Source organism: Hemitrygon akajei, unplaced genomic scaffold (assembly GCF_048418815.1).
Source record: "Hemitrygon akajei unplaced genomic scaffold, sHemAka1.3 Scf000034, whole genome shotgun sequence".
NCBI classification, from domain to species: Eukaryota; Metazoa; Chordata; class Chondrichthyes; order Myliobatiformes; family Dasyatidae; genus Hemitrygon; species Hemitrygon akajei.
Genome location: NW_027331920.1, coordinates 7319059 through 7334844, shown reverse-complemented (window position 1 = coordinate 7334844; position 15786 = coordinate 7319059). Strand labels below are relative to the sequence as shown.

Genomic DNA, 15786 nt, shown 5'->3' with positions numbered 1-15786 from the left:
GAACCAGTAGGGGAGAGATGAATGGCAGATTGAACCAGGAGGGGGAGGGGTGGAAAGCCCCTGGGTGAACTGTGTGTGTAGACGTAATGAGAAGCTAGAGGGGGCAAAGATGGCAGATGAGGATGACTTTGTCCCCTTTCCCACAACCCCATCCGCAGCAGCCCCTCATTAGGACAGGGGATGAATTTGCAGGAACCCTTAAGCAACACAGGTCTTGATGAAGTGTTTCAGTCTGAACTGTCGACTGTTTACTCTTTTCCATAGAAACTTCCCGGCCTGCTGTTCCCCCAACAATTTGTGTGTGTTACTCTGCTTTAAATATACTCAATTATTTGGCCTCCACAGCTGCCTGTGGCAGATTCACTATCCTGTGGATAAAGGAATTCTCGACCCACCCACATCCTCCCAACATCAACTCTCTCCAGACAGGTGTCAGAGAGATCTGGCGAGACCCTTCATCAGGACCTGTGTAGCTTGGATTACCAGCATCTGCAGATTTTCTCCTGTTTAATTTTTAAAGCAGAAGTTAATAAGCAAACTTCTTGATCAGTCAGAGTCTCAAAAGTTACGGGGAGGAGGCAGGAGAATAGGGTTGAGTGGAATAATAAATCAGCTATTCTTCTAAACTCCCATGAGTACAGGCCCAGAACCATCAAACACTACTGATATGTTAACTCTTTCATTCCCGGAATCATTCTTGTGAATCTTCTGGACCCCCTCCAATGCCAGCACATGTTTTCCAATAGAAGGGACCCAAAACTGCTCACAATACTCCAAGTGTGGTCTGACCAATGCCTTATAAAACCTCGGAATTACATCCTTGCTCTTGTACTCTAATCCTCTCGAAGTGAAAGCAAACATTGAGTTTGCCAATCTTACCACTGACACAAACTGCAAGTTAACCTTCGGGAAATCCTGCACAAGGACACCCATGTCCCTTTGCACCTCTGATTTTTGAATTTTCGCCCTGTTTACAGAATTGTCTATGCCTTTATTCCTTCAACCAAAGTCATACCTCCCTAAGTTTGTACCTGCCAAACTCTACCTGTGCTACAAGATCCTTATTCCATATACTGGTGGATTCAAATAAGACCATAAGACAAAGCAGCAGAAGCCAGCCATTCGGCCCTTCGAATCTGCTCCGCCATTTTACCATGAGCTGATCCATTCTCCCATTTATTCCCACTCCCCCACCTTCTCACCATGACCTTTGATGCCCTGGCTACTCACATACCTATCAATCTCTGTCTTAAATACACCCAATGACTTGGCTTCCACTGCCGCAAGAAATTCACAGATTCACCACCCTCTGGCTAAAAAAATTTCTTCGCATCTCCGTTCTGAATGGGCACCCTTTAATCCTTAAGTCCTGCTCTCTCGTACTAGACTCCCCCACCATGGGCAACAACTTTGCCACATCCACTCTGTCCATGCCTTTTAACATTCAAAATGTTTCTGTGAACTTCCCCCTCATTCTTCTAACCTCCAAGGAGTACAATCCAAGAGCAGTCAAATGTTCCTCATATGTTAACCCTCGCAATCCCGGAATCATTCTAGTGAATCTTCTCTGAACCGTCTCCAATGTCCGAACCTCCTTTTTTAAATAAGGAGCCGAAAACTGCACACAGTATTCCAAGTGAAGTCTTACCATTGCCTTATCGAGCCTCAACACCACATCCCTGCTCCTATACTCTATTCCTCTAGAAATGAATGCCAACATTGCATTCGCCTTCTTCACCACCGACTCAACCTGGAGGTTAACCTTAAGGGTATCCTGCACGAGCACTCCCAAGTCCCATTGCATTTCAGAACGTTGAATTCTCTCTCCATTTAAATAATAGTCTGCCCATTTATTTCTTCTGCCAAAGTGCATGACTATATACTTTTCAACATTGTATTTCATTTGCCACTTCTTTGACCATTCTTCTAATCTATCCAAGACTCTCTGCAGACTCTCTGTTTCCTCAGCACTACCGGCCCCTCCAACTATCTTTGTATCATCGGCAAACTTAGCCACAAAGCCATCTATTCCATAATCCAAATTGTTGATATACAACGTAAAAATAAGCAGCCCCAACACGGACCACTGTGGAACACCACTGGTAACTGGCAGACAACCAGAATGGGATCCTTTATTCCCACTCTCTGTTTCCTGCCAATCAACCAACGCTCTATCCACATATATAACTTTCCCGTAATTCCATGGGCTCTTATCTTGTTTAGCAGCCTCATGTGTGGCACTTTGTCAAAGGCCTTCTGAAAATCCAAATACACAACATCCACAGCATCTCCCTTGTCTAGCCTACTTGTAATTACCTCAAAAAATATCAATGGGTTTGTCAGGCAGGATTTTCCTTTAAGGAAACCATGCTGAGTTTGGCCTATCTTGTCATATGCCTCCAGGTACTCGGTAACCTCATCCTTGACAATTGACTCCAGAAACTTCCCAACCACCGATGTCAAGCTAACAGGTCTATAATTCACGTTTTGCTTCATTGCCCCTTTCTTAAATACCAGAGTGGCATTTGCAATCTTCCACTCCTCCGGAACCATGCCAGAATCTATTGACTTTTGAATGATCATTGCTAATGCCTCCGCGATCTCCACAGCTACTTCCTTCAAAACACAAGGGTGCATTACATCTGGTCCTGGAGATTTATCTACCCTTAGACTATTCAGCTTCCTGAGTACTTTCTCTGTCGTAATTGTGACTGCACACACTTCTCTTCCCTGACACCCTTGAGTGTCCGGTATACTGCTGATATCTTCCTCAGTGAGGACTGATGCAAATACTCGTTCAGTTCCTCTGCCATCTCCTTATCTCCCATTACAATTTCTCCAGCATCATTTTCTATTGGTCCAATATCCACTCTCACCTGTTTTTTTACTCTTTATATACTTGAAAAAGCTTTTAGTATCTTCTTTGATATTATTTGCCAGCTTCTTTTTATAGTTCATCTTTTCCCTCTTAATGGCCCTCTTAGTTTCCTTTTGTAAGGTTTTAAAAACTTCCCAATCCTCTGTCTTCCCACTAATTTTTGATCCTTGAATGTCCTCTCCTTTGCTTTTACTTTGGCTTTGACTTCTCTTGTCAGCCACGGTTGCAACCTTTTTCCATTCGAAAATTTCTTCTTTTTTGGAATATATCTGACTTGTACCTTCCTCACTTCTCGCATAAACTCCAGCCACTGCTGCTCTGCCGTCTTCCCGCTAGAGTCCCTTTCCAGTCAAATTTGGCCAGTTCCTCTCTCGTGCCACTGTAATTTCCTTTACTCCACTGCAATACCGTCACATCGGATTTCGGCTTCTCTTTCTCAAATTTCACAGTGAACTCAATCATGTTACAATCACTGCCTCCTAACGGTTCCTTCACCTCAATCTCTCTAATCACCTCTGGGTCATTACACAATATCCAATCCAGTACCTCTGATCCCCTAGTGGGCTCAACAACAAGCTGTTCTGAAAAGCCATCTCGTAGACGTTCTACAAATTCTCTGTCTTGAGATCCAGTGTCGACCTGATTTTCCCAATCCACTCGCATGTTAAAATCCCCCACAATTATCATAACACTGCCCTTCTGGAAAGCCTTTTCTATTTCCTGTTGTAATTTGTAGTCCACCTCACTGCAGCTGTTAGGAGGCCTGTAGATAACAGCCATCAGGGTCCTTTTACCCCTGCTATTTCTTAGCTCAACCGAGAAAGATTCTACACCTTCTGATGCTATGTCACCTCTTTCTAATGATTTAATATAATTTCTTACCAATAAAGCCATGCCACCCCCTCTGCCTACCTGCCTATCCTTCCGATACACCATGTATCCTTGGACGTTCAGCTCTCAGAGACATGCATCCTTTAGCCACGTCTCAGTGATGGCCACAAAATTATACCTGCCAATCTGTAGCTGTACGACAAGATCATCCATCTTATTCCTTATGCTGTGTGTATTTAAGTTTAACACCTTAAGTCCAGTATTTGGTACTTTTTGTTTTGATTGCACTGCAACTCATCCCAGTGGCTGCAAATTTGCCCCATCACCTGCCTGTCCTTCCTGACATCTTCACTGCTCACTATCTTAGATTTATTTCTGTTTTCCCCCTCCTCCACTCTATCAGTCCGGTTTCCCATCCCCCTGCCAAATTAGTTTAAACCCTCCCTAACAGCTCTATTAAACATTCCCGCTATGGTTCAGGTGTAACCCGTCCTTTTCGAACAGGCAATACTTCCCCCTAAAGAGATCCCAATGATCTAAGAATCTGAAGCCCTGCCCCCGCACCAGTCTCTCAGCCACGCATCCATCTGCCTGATCCTACTATTCTTGCCCTCGCTAGCACGTGGCACAGGTAGCAATCCTGAGATTACTACCCTCGAGGTCCTGCTTCTCAGCTTCATTCCTAACTCCCAGAAATCTCTCTTCAGGACCTCCTCCCTTTTCCTCTCTATGTCATTGGTACCAACATGTACCAAGACAGCTGGCTGCTCGCCCTCTCCCTTCAGAATATTCCAGAGCCGATTCGAGACATCCCGTACCCTGGCACCTGGGAGGCAGCACACCATGCGGGTATCTCTACCAGGCTCACAGAATCTCCTGTTTGTTCACCTGACTGTGGAATCCCCTATGACTACCGCATTCCTCTTCTCCCTCCTTCCCTCCTGCACAACAGCGCCTGGCTCAATGCCAGAGACCCGGTCACCGTGGCCGTCCCCTGTCAGGTCATCCCCCTCAACAGCATCCAGAACGATATACTTGTTGCTGAGGGGGGCAGTCACAGGGGTGCTCTCCACTATCCGGGCATTTCCCTTCCCTCTCCTGACAGTCACCCAGTTTTCTGACCCCTGTAGCCTAGGGATGACTACCTCCCTGTAGCTCCTGTCTATCACCTTTTCATTTTCTCTAATAAGCAGTAGGCCATCAAGCTGCAGCTCCAGATCCCTAACACGGTCTCCGAGGAGCTGAATCTCGGTTCACCTGGTGCAGATGTGGCTATCAGGGAGGCTGGAGGTCTCCCAGGATTCCCACATCTGACACCCTGAACAAAGCACTAACCCTGCAGACATGCTATCTAATTCTACAGGAATGAAACAAAGAAAGATAGGTGTACTCACCCACTTACTTCGCCAAGCACACAAACTTTTTAAACCGTTAGCTAATGTGCCCTGCTGTTCCCCCGTCCGTCCGGGCCGATTTGCCAAGGGGAGAAAAAGAGTCGGTGCCTCGCTCTCATCTCTTCCCGTTACCGCCTAAGCCCGTTGAGCCAAAGCCCTACACTCTGCTGCCACCCACTCCGCTGCCCGCTGTATAGGGTGGTCATCTTTTTAAACTCTCCACGCTGTCCTGCGCAGTCTCGCCGTTCTTGTAAGCAAAGTTTTTTTTAAAAACTGTCTTCCTTCAGAATTTAGCTCCCACGCCGCCCTTCTTGTCCCAATCTAAAAAAAAACACCTTCAGTCCTGTATTCATCAGCCTATTCCACACTGTCCACATGAAATTCAGCAAGGCCTTTGATGTCGATGATAGACCACACTTGGAGTATTGTCTGCATTTCCGGTTCCCGAATATGGGGAGGGTGTCATTACACTGGACAGGAGGCTTCAGGAGGATGTTACCAGGACTGGGGGCTTGAGTTAAAAGCAGAGAGTGGATAAGCTTGGGCTATTCAGCTGTAGTGTAGGATGTTCAGGTATGACCCCTTATCAAAGTACATAATTCATAAGGAGCTTAAATAATGTTTCTTTTTCCAAGAAATGGGAGTACAGAACCAGAGGCCTCAGATTGAAAGTGAGACAGGAAATTTTTCTGAGTGGTCTATCGGGTTACATTCTCATAGAGAGGGAGGTTGGTAAATGGAATTTGCCCTCAGACGCTGTAGAAACAGGTAAAAATAAAATATTTTAAAATAAATTTGGGCAGGTACACAGATGGAAAATGGTTAGAGGGATGGGGGGGGGGCAAACACATACAAATGGGCCATGCTCAAGAAGACATCTTAGTCTTGCAGATTGATGAAGTGGGCCGTGCGTTCAACGCCCGTCAAACCCTCCCAGATCATCCTCCTGAGGAATCTCACCCCGGAGTCTGTCTGTGAAGTGTTGATGTGACGTCATGTCAGAGGGCAGCTCAGTGCCACAGAACAGACAGACTGGGTAAGGACGGCAGATTTCAATCCTAAATGGGAATTTGTGCCTATTTCTGTGGCCGTGTGTCACACTCTGATAGTATATCGTGTGTGTGTGTGTGTGTGTGTGTGTGTGTGTGTGTGTGTGTGTGTGTGTGTGTGTGTGTGTGTGTGTGTGTGTGTGTGTGTGTGTGTGTGTGTGTGTGTGTGTGTGTGTGTGTGTTGATTGTGGTAAATATCTGTGTGGTGTGTATACACATTGAAGGAGAGTGTGCACATTGAAGAATTTGTATGTACAGTGTGTCATCACAAGCCTGGTGTGTGTTGACAATGTGTCACACGTGTTTGAGTTGTTTATTTGAATAAATGACTGTCTCTGAAGAGACTGGATTCCAGGTTACTGAGGGAAAAACAACGTAGATTGCTGAGACTCTGACTACAATCTGCCAGTCCTTCCTGTGTATGTGTCTGAGGGAGCTTTGCCAGGCCGGTTATGCTGTGCGTGCTTCTCCCGAGATGAAATCTTGACCCATGTCAATGCTTGTTGGTGTCTCCGAGCTCATTTTCACAATGCTTCAATGTAGTGGTCTGATCACCATAAGACATAGGAGCAGAATTAGGCCATTTACCTATCGAGTCTGCTCCATCATTCAATCATGGCTGATCCTTTTTTCCCTCCTCAGCCCCACTACCGGGCCTTCTCCCCGTAACCTTTGATGCTGTGTCCAATCTAGAACCTATCAAGCTCTGCCTTAAATACACACAACGTTCCACAAATTCACCAGCCGTTGGCTCATATTTCTTCGCATCTGTTTTAAATAGACCCCGCTCTATCTTGAGGCTGTGCCCTCTTGTGCTAAACTCCACCACCATGGGAAACATCCTTTCCACATCTACTCTGTCTAGGACTTTCAACATTCGAAAGGTTTCAATGAGATCCCCCCCTCATCTTTCTAAATTCCAGCGAGTACAGACACAGAGCTATCAAACTTTCCTCGTATGAGAACCCTTTCATTCCTGGAATCATCCTTATGAAATGAACCTTCTGCAATGCCAGCACATCTTTTCTTAGATGAGGAGCCCAAAATTGTTCACAATACTCAAGGTGAGGCTTCACCAGTGCCTTATAAAGCCTCAGCATCACATCCCTGCTCTTGAATTGAATGCTATCTAAACCCCTTAAATTGAATGCTAACATTGGATTTGCCTTCCTCACCACTGACTCTACCTGCAAGTTAACCTTTAGTGTGTTCTGCAGAATGACTGCTCAGTCCATTTTTATCTTAGTTTTTTGAGTTTTCTCCCCATTTGAAAAAAAAATCTGCACATTATATCATTTGCCACTTTCTTTCCCATTCTCCTCATTCAAGTCCTTGTGCAGCCTAACTGTTTCATCAACACTACCGGCCCCTCCACCAATCTTCGTATCATATGCAAACTTGGAAACAAAACCATCTATTCTAGGACAAGAGGGTATAACTTCAGGATTGAAGGACGTCCTTTTAGAACTGAGATGCGGAGAAATTACTTTAGTCAGTGTGTGGAAAATCTGTGGAATTTGTTGCCACAAGTGGCTGTTAAGGCTAAGTCATATTTAAGGCCGAGATAGATAGGTTCTTGATTAGCCAGGGCATCAAAGGGTACTGTGTGAAAGCAGGGGAGTGGGGATGACCAGAAGAATTGGATCAGCCCATGACTGAATGGTGGAGCAGACTCGAAGGGCCGAATGACCTATTTCTGCTCCTATATCTCATGGACTATTCCATCAGCTAGATCTTGATATACAGCATAAAATGAAGGTGTCCTAACACTGACCCCTGTGGAACACGAGTCACTGGCAGCCAACCAGAAAAGGATCCCTTCACTCTCATTCGCTGTTTCCTACCAATCAGACAATGTTCTAGCCATGCCTGTAATTTTTCTGTAATAACATGGCCTCTTAACCTGGTTATCACCTTCATGTGTGGCTCCTTGTCAAAGGCCTTCCGAGATTCCAAATATACAACATCCACTGCATCCCCTTTATCTATCCTGCTTGCAATCTCCTCAAAGAATCCCAACAGGTTTGTCAGGCAGGATATTCCCTTAATAAATCCAGGCTGACTTGTCCTATCTTGTCCAGTGTCACCAAGTATTCCATAACCTCATACTTAACAATTGTCCCCAATTTGTTCCCAACCACAGAGGTGAGGCTCACTGGTGTATAATTTCCTTTCTGCTGTCTTCCTCCTTACTTAAAGGGCAAAGTGACATTTACCATTTTCCAGTCCTCTGGCACCATGCCAGGGTCCAATGATTTTTGAAAGATCATTTGAAATGCCTCCACAATGTCTACCACAACCTCTTTCAGAACACTAGGGTGCAGTTCATGTGGTCCGGGTGACTTATGTACCTTTAGGTCTTTCAGCTTTTTGAGCACCTTCTCTCTTGTAACAGTAACTACACTCACTTCTCTTCCCTCGCACTCTTCAACACCGGGTACAGTGCTAGTGTCTTCCACTGTGAAGACTGGTGCAAAATATTTGGTTTATCTGCCATCTCTCTATCCCGCGTTATTATATATCCGGCCTCATTTTCTAGCGGTCCTATATCCACTCTCATCTCTGTTTTATCTTTTTACAATACTTGAAAAACAATTTGATATTGTTTGCTAACTTGTTTTACAAAGACAGGTGTGCAAAAAGAGCCTGAAGGATCTTTGGAGACCAGAGTCACCCCAGCCACAAACAGTACCAGTTGCTACCATCCGGGATACGGTACCGCAGCATAAAAGCAAGGAGCAACAGGCTCCGGGACAGCTTCTTCTACCAGGCCATCAGACTGATTAACTCGTGTGGACATAACTGTATTTCTATGTTATATGAACCAGCCTGTTGTACATATTATTCATCATGATTTACTATAAATTGCGCATTGCACATTTAGATGGAGACGTAATGTAAAGATTTTTAATCCTCATGTATATGAAGGATGTAAGTAATAAAGTCAATTCAATTCAAATCAATTTCTTGTTCATTTTTCCCCTCCCAATCATTCTTTTAATTCCTCCCTTTAGATATTTAAAAGCTTCCCAATCCTCTGTCTTCCTACTAATTTTTGTTTAGTTGTATCCGCTCTCTCTTGCCTTTACATTAACTTGTCTTCCCTTGTCAGCCACGGTTTTACTATTTTGCCATTTGAGTATTTATTTATTTTTGGAATACATCTATCCTTCACCTTCCTCATTTTCCAACAAACTGACACCATTTCTGCTCTGCTCTCATCCCTGCCAGCATCTCCTTCCAATTTGCTTTGGTCACCTCCTCTCTCAGACCACTGTAATTTCTTTCACTTATCTGAAATACTACAATGTCAGACTTTACTTTCTCCTTATCAGATTTCAAGTTGAACTCAGTCATGTTGTGAGCACTGCCTCCTAAGGGTTCTTTTAACTACTCACCTCTGGTTCAATACATAACACCCAATCCAGTGGAGCTGTTCCCTGAGTAGGCTCAACGACAAACTGCTCCAGAGAGCCATCACATTGCATTTAACAAACTCACTCTCTTGAGATCCTTTACCAACCTGATTTTCCCAATTGACCTGCATGTTGAAATCTCCCATGATTGTCATAACATTATCCTTTTCATCAACCTTTTCTATTTCCAGTTGTAATCTGTGGGCCCCAACCGACTGACTGTTGGGAGGCCTGTATATGACTGCTGTCAGAATTATTTTTACTTTTGCAGTTCCTTACCTCAACCCACAAGATTCAACATCTTCCAATCCTATATCACATCTTGCTGCTGATTTACCAGCAGAGCCACACCACCCCATCAGCCTTCCTTCCTTGCTCGATACATTGTGTAACCTTGGACATTCAGCTCCCAACTACAAACATCCTTCAGCCACATTTCCGTGATGGCCACAACATCATACCTGACAATCTGTAATAGTGCAACAAGATCATCCACCTTATTTCTCATAATCCATGCATTGAGATATAACACTTTGTGTACTGTATCTGCTACCCTTTTTAATTCTGCATCCCTAATGCACTGATACTCACCCTGCTGGCTGCAATTTTGCCCTCGCATCTGTCCGCCCTATCTGGCAGTCTGACTGCACGCTATATTTGCATTTTAACCATCAGTCCTATCCCTTCACTCCACTTCCAACCCCCCACCCCACCAAATTAGTTCAGACCCTCCCCAACAGCTCCATCAAACCTCTCTGTGAGAATATTGTTCTCCCTCGGGTCGAGGTGCGACCCATCCCTTTTGAGCAGGTCATTCCTCCACCAGAACAGATCCCAATGATCCAAGAACCTGAAATCCTGTCCCCAGCACCATCTTCTCAGCCATGTTTATCTGTCAAATTATCCTGTTTCTACCCTCACCAGCACATGACACAGGCAGCAATCCAGAAATTACAACCCTGGGGTGCTGCTTCTGAGCTTCCTACCAAGCTCTCCAAATCCTATTTTCAGGACCTCTTTGTTTTTACTTCCAATGTCATTGTCACAAATTTACCAAGATATCTGGCTCTTTTCCCTCCCTCTCTAAAATGCTGCGGACACGATTCGAGGCATCCCTGACCCTGGCACCTGGGAGGCAACATACCATTCGGGTGCCCCGTTCACATCAATAGATTCTCCTGTCTGTTTCCCTGGTGATTCAGTCCCCTATCACAACCACTCCCCTCTTCTGCCTCTAACAACAGTGAGAGATGCTGATCCGGAAGGGTGAAGACCTGTGTCAGTCAGAGTCTGCACTCACAGGGCACATGAAGGACTTGTGTATTTTCCTGACAATCCCGGTCACCACACTGATACCTGCTTTTATTCCCTACAATATTATCGTCAGTATTAAATTCCCAGTTCCTCTGGTAGATCCAAACTCATGTCCTGGTGTGTTAGCCTGCGATTGCGACACAGTGCTTCATTTGACAGTCCCGTGTATTGGTTGTATTGTGACCCTGTGCTGGTGTGTTCAGGGGTCTGACATCTCCAGCTGACCATGTGACAGTGATGCCTCCCAGTCGGTGGGGTTGATGTGAAATAAACCAGTTCCCCTTCAGCCCAGTATTACAGACAATCTTTGCCTCAAATTGGAACTAAATTGAGCTTCATAAACAAGGAAGAATGAATCTTTATAAGTTTTACCTCGATTAATAGCATCAAGCGTTTCTCTCAGCACTGTTTTCAACAAATAGGGGTGATCGAATTTTTCAACCGATAGGGTCTCATCTGTCACTGACAATTCCTGGACATCGTCATTAATCCTGTAAATATTAAACTGCTGGTTATAAATTGCTATTCTGAACTATTTTACAAATCCATTCAGGGTTTCAGTGAAGAGCATGTCCTACCTTCTGTTCCGACGAGCTTCCTCCTGAAATAAATAAAACACAAATCTGATTAGACTTGGACTTACTGTCCACATCCTGAATTTCATCCAAATCATTACAAGGTGTTGAAAATTCCCACTCCTGCAATCACTCTCACACACGGACAATACAGAACCACGGGGTAAATTACAAGGAAAATTTCTGAATGTCAGACCATTACTGAGAGGATGAAACTTACAGGGAAGACAGGACAGTCTGTGCATTATTATCTGGATATGACGTCAGTGTGATAGGATGGAGGAATTTAAGATCAGTGATGTATGTGATTGTATGCGGGTGGAGGAAGTACCTCTATTTATGGGGAGACTTGTGGGGAGATGTAATTCCAGATGGATTTTTACAAATTCCACAAGAAATTTAGTGAGGAGGATGTGGAACTCAGTGCCACAGTAGTGGTTGAAATAGAACGGCAGAGACTGACTGTAATGGGGAGGCTGGATAAGCACGTGAGAGACCAGGGAGTTCGGGGCACTGTTGCTGGGTGCGGTGAGTAGGTGGCAGGAGGATTGTGAAGCCGGGAACTTGAGAGGAGAAAATCGGCCGAATGGCCTGGTTATGTTTTGAACGATTGAACGTTCATTTGAATGTTATCTGTAAAAGTAAAGAGACAATAATAGTTTCCCTAATCTGATGGAAACCAGATATAGAAGATAAGTCTGATGTGTGGGTCAAATTCTTTGTTCTCACTGATTGACAGAGAGACCCTCACACCCACTGCACCAGACACACTCACAGCCTGTGACTGGAAATGGGTGTTAATGAGAGTTTTAGAGGATATTTAATGCAGAATTAAGGACACAGTCAGCAGCTCTGTGTTATGATCAGAGTAAATAATTTCATAGAAATTTGCATTCTCTCCTGGGATGTACAGAAGTTGTGGAAGTTCAGTTTTGGGACAATAGACAATAGATGCAGGTGTAGGCCATTCGGCCCTTCTAGCCAGCACCGCCATTCACTGTGATCATGGCTGATCGTACACAATCGGTACCCCGTTCCTGCCCTCTCCCCACATCCCTTGACCCTGCTATCTATAAGAGTTCTATCTAACTCTCTCTTGAAAGCATCCAGAGACTTGGCCTCCACTGCCTTCTGGGGCAGAGCATTCCACATATCCACCACTCTCTGGGTGAAAAAGTTTTTCCGCATCTCTGTTCTAAATGGCCTACCCCTTATTCTTAAACTGTGGCCTCTAGTTCTGGACTCACTCATCATCGGGAACATGCTTCCTGCCTCCAGCGTGTCCAATCCCTTAATAATCTTATTATTATGGGACAACAACAACCCTGAATAGTTGCATCAATTGTCTGGTGAGAAACAGTTTACTGCCATTTGTAAATGCTGTGTGTAGGAGCAACACGTCAGTTTTCTGTCTGCATTGTATTCTGTGTTACGTGTTTATTACAATAACCAGTCATGTGAGTGGGGACGTGGTAAAAGCGAAGGGAATAAGTTACGTATCCGTACTTTGTTCTGGGCAGTTTTGAGCTGGGGACGGGCGGATGTCATTCTGTTCTTGACCGCTGTGTTGCAGCTTACTTTACAATGAATTACCCTGAAGTTTCATCGCTTCAAGATTGTATTTTGTTAATGAAGGACTGAAAGCGTATCTTGGACATTTTGAGATGTCATTATTGGAGTGATTGGAGGGCGCATCATGCAAGTAAAACAAATTGATTTGTTAGAATTGGCCGCTGTGCTGTGTTTATTTCAAATATACCACTGTTCATTTAGTTCAATTTGACAGAAACAAATTGAAATAGAATCCCTCACCTTGAGAAATATCACACTGTCTTTTTGATCCATCTGTTCCTTTAACTTTGCGATTTCCTCCTGAATAATCCTTATATTCTCTTGAAGAGCTACAAGATTTTTCTCCATTGAGTTGAGAATCCTCTTCTCTTCTTCCCTGAGATCCCTGAGTAAACGCTGCTCTTTCTCAGTGATAATCTGGCGCAGTTCAGCAAACTGGGATGTGACGTGGGACTGAAGGCTGTGTGACTGTTCCTGCCGAAGGAAAGGTGAAGATTAATATACTGCATTGCTGTGCTCTGTTTCCTTTTGTCGTTAAGTTCGGTCAATTAGAGTCCATGCTACTTCTGAGAGCATTCCCGTAAACTCCATTCCCTCATGTTTTCCTGAAACCTATTCTCACTTATTGACCCATAAACTCCCATGTGATTCACGCACACACTCCCCACCTTCACAGGGTTAATTATAATTAGCCATTCATCCAGCATGTCCTTGGGATGTATCGGAGTCTCTCGTGGTCACAGGGAGAGCATGCAAACTCCACACAGACAGCAGCAGAGGTCAGGATCGAACCCAGGTCACTGGAGCTGTGACACTCTGCTATTCTGCATTGAATGGAGCAAAACTCGACAGTAATATCAGAAATTCCGCTCAGGAAGCCTCACCCGAACTCCAGAAATCTTCTCTTTCTGTTGCTGCTCCTTTTCCTGGAAGTCTGATTTCTTTTTTGTGAGAGAGTCTAAGGAAGATTTTAGCTGATCCTGGAAGTCAGAGAGTGAAGGAAATAGAAACAAAGATGCATCAAAAGAAACAGGTGATCAAACCCGATTATCACACAAAATGCCAGAGGAACTCAGTGAGTCAGGCAGCATTTATTCGGGGGAAATAAACAGTCGGTGTTTCGGGATGAGACCCTTCATTGGGACTGGGAAGGAATGGGACAGAAGCCAGAATAAAAAGGTGGGGATGAGAACCAGTTGACAGGTGACAGGTGAGACAACGTGATGTGGTAAACTATGTATACCTGTCTGGACACGCCCCTCTGCTGACTGCTCCTGTGGCTCCTCCCACAGACCCCTGTATAAAGGTGATTGGAGGCACTGCTCCTCCCTCAGTCTCCAGGATGCTGTGTCGTTGTCTTTGCTGCTAATAGAAGCCTATCGTTCGCTTCCTGTCTCCGAGAGTTATTGATGGTGCATCAGGTGATGAAGTGAGAAGCTGAGAGGGGACAGGTGGAAGAGGTAAAGAGCTGGAAAAGAAGGATACGAGGGGACAATCGACCATGGAAGAAACGGGAGGAACTGGGCTGTTTGCGGCCCTGAATGGTGACGAGGGAGGAGGTTAGGAGTGAGGTGTAGCACTTGTCCCGCTTGCAGGTGTCAATGCCAAGAGGGAGATCAGTGGGGAGGAGCGAGTGGATCAGGGCGATACAGTACGTAGAGCGCGATCCGTATAGAGAGCGGAGAGTTCGGGGTGCGGAGGTGGGCTGTGGGACGGAGAGATGCTAGAATCCCGTTAGAGATGGCGGAAGTTGCAAAGAATTAAGTGTTAGTTATGGAGGCTCGTGTGATGGTATGTAGGAGAAAGGAAATGTGTTAAGTGTTAAATTAACGTTAGTTTTTACCTTATAGTTTTTAACAGCGTCTTTAATCAGCAAGAAGCGGTGCTGTCTGTGTTCCTGCGCAGCAGCACAGACCAGACAGATCAGCGTCTTGTCCGTTTCACAAAACAGCTTCAGTTCTTCCTCATGTTCCTCGCAGTGACGTTTACTTTCCTTCCCTTTCGGATTCAGGTTTAGATTTCGAAATTGTTCAGCCAGATTTGCTAAGGCCCGACTGGTCCTGAGGGTGCGGTCAGCAAACTCCTCTCTACATTCCGGGCAGGAGATTCTCTCCTCCCTTTCCCAATACTGTGTGATACAAGAGCGACAGAAGTTGTGTCCGCACTCCAGTGATACCGGATCGGTGAAGAAATCCAGGCAGATGGGACAAATTGTCTCCTCGCTCAAACTCTCGACCTGTCCTTTCGAAGCCATGTTAACTCCCAGCACTCCCTGATTCAGAATGCTTTCACTTTCCGGGAGCTGCTGAACCCCTGCAGTACCGCGATTGTCCACTACGCGCGCTGCAGACTCAGGGAATCAAACAACACACACACAATGCTGGTGGAACACAGCAGGCCAGGCAGCATCTGTAGGGAGAAGCACTGTCGACGGTTCGGGCCGAGCCCCTTCATCAGGACAGCTGGTGTGGTATACTGCGTCCGGTGCTTCTGGTGTGGCCTTTTATATATTGGTGAGACCCGACGCAGACTGGGAGACCTTTTCGCTGAACACCAGAGAAAGCAGGATCTCCCAGTGGCCACACATTTTAATTCCACGTCCCATTCCCATTCTGATATGTCTATCCATGGACTCCTCTACTGTCAAGATGAAGCCACATTCAGGTTGGAGCAACAACACCTGGGTAGCCTCCAACCTGATGGCATGAACATTGACTTCTCTCACTTCCGTTAATGCCCCTCCTCCCCTTCTTACCC

General features: G+C 45.2%; 1 protein-coding gene across 1 annotated transcript in view; it reads right to left on the bottom strand.

Moving 5' to 3' along the window:
• Positions 1-11004: 11004 nt before the first annotated feature.
• Positions 11005-15786, bottom strand: part of LOC140719982 (zinc-binding protein A33-like) — a 41153-nt gene continuing 36371 nt past the window's right edge. Inside the window, exons 2-7 of the mRNA XM_073034895.1 lie at positions 14873-15027; positions 13914-14009; positions 13270-13503; positions 11461-11483; positions 11255-11373; positions 11005-11009 (exon numbers count right to left, since the gene is read on the bottom strand). Coding sequence (XP_072890996.1) covers positions 11005-11009; positions 11255-11373; positions 11461-11483; positions 13270-13503; positions 13914-14009; positions 14873-15027 — 632 coding nt within the window. The remainder of the gene's footprint in view (positions 11010-11254; positions 11374-11460; positions 11484-13269; positions 13504-13913; positions 14010-14872; positions 15028-15786) is intronic.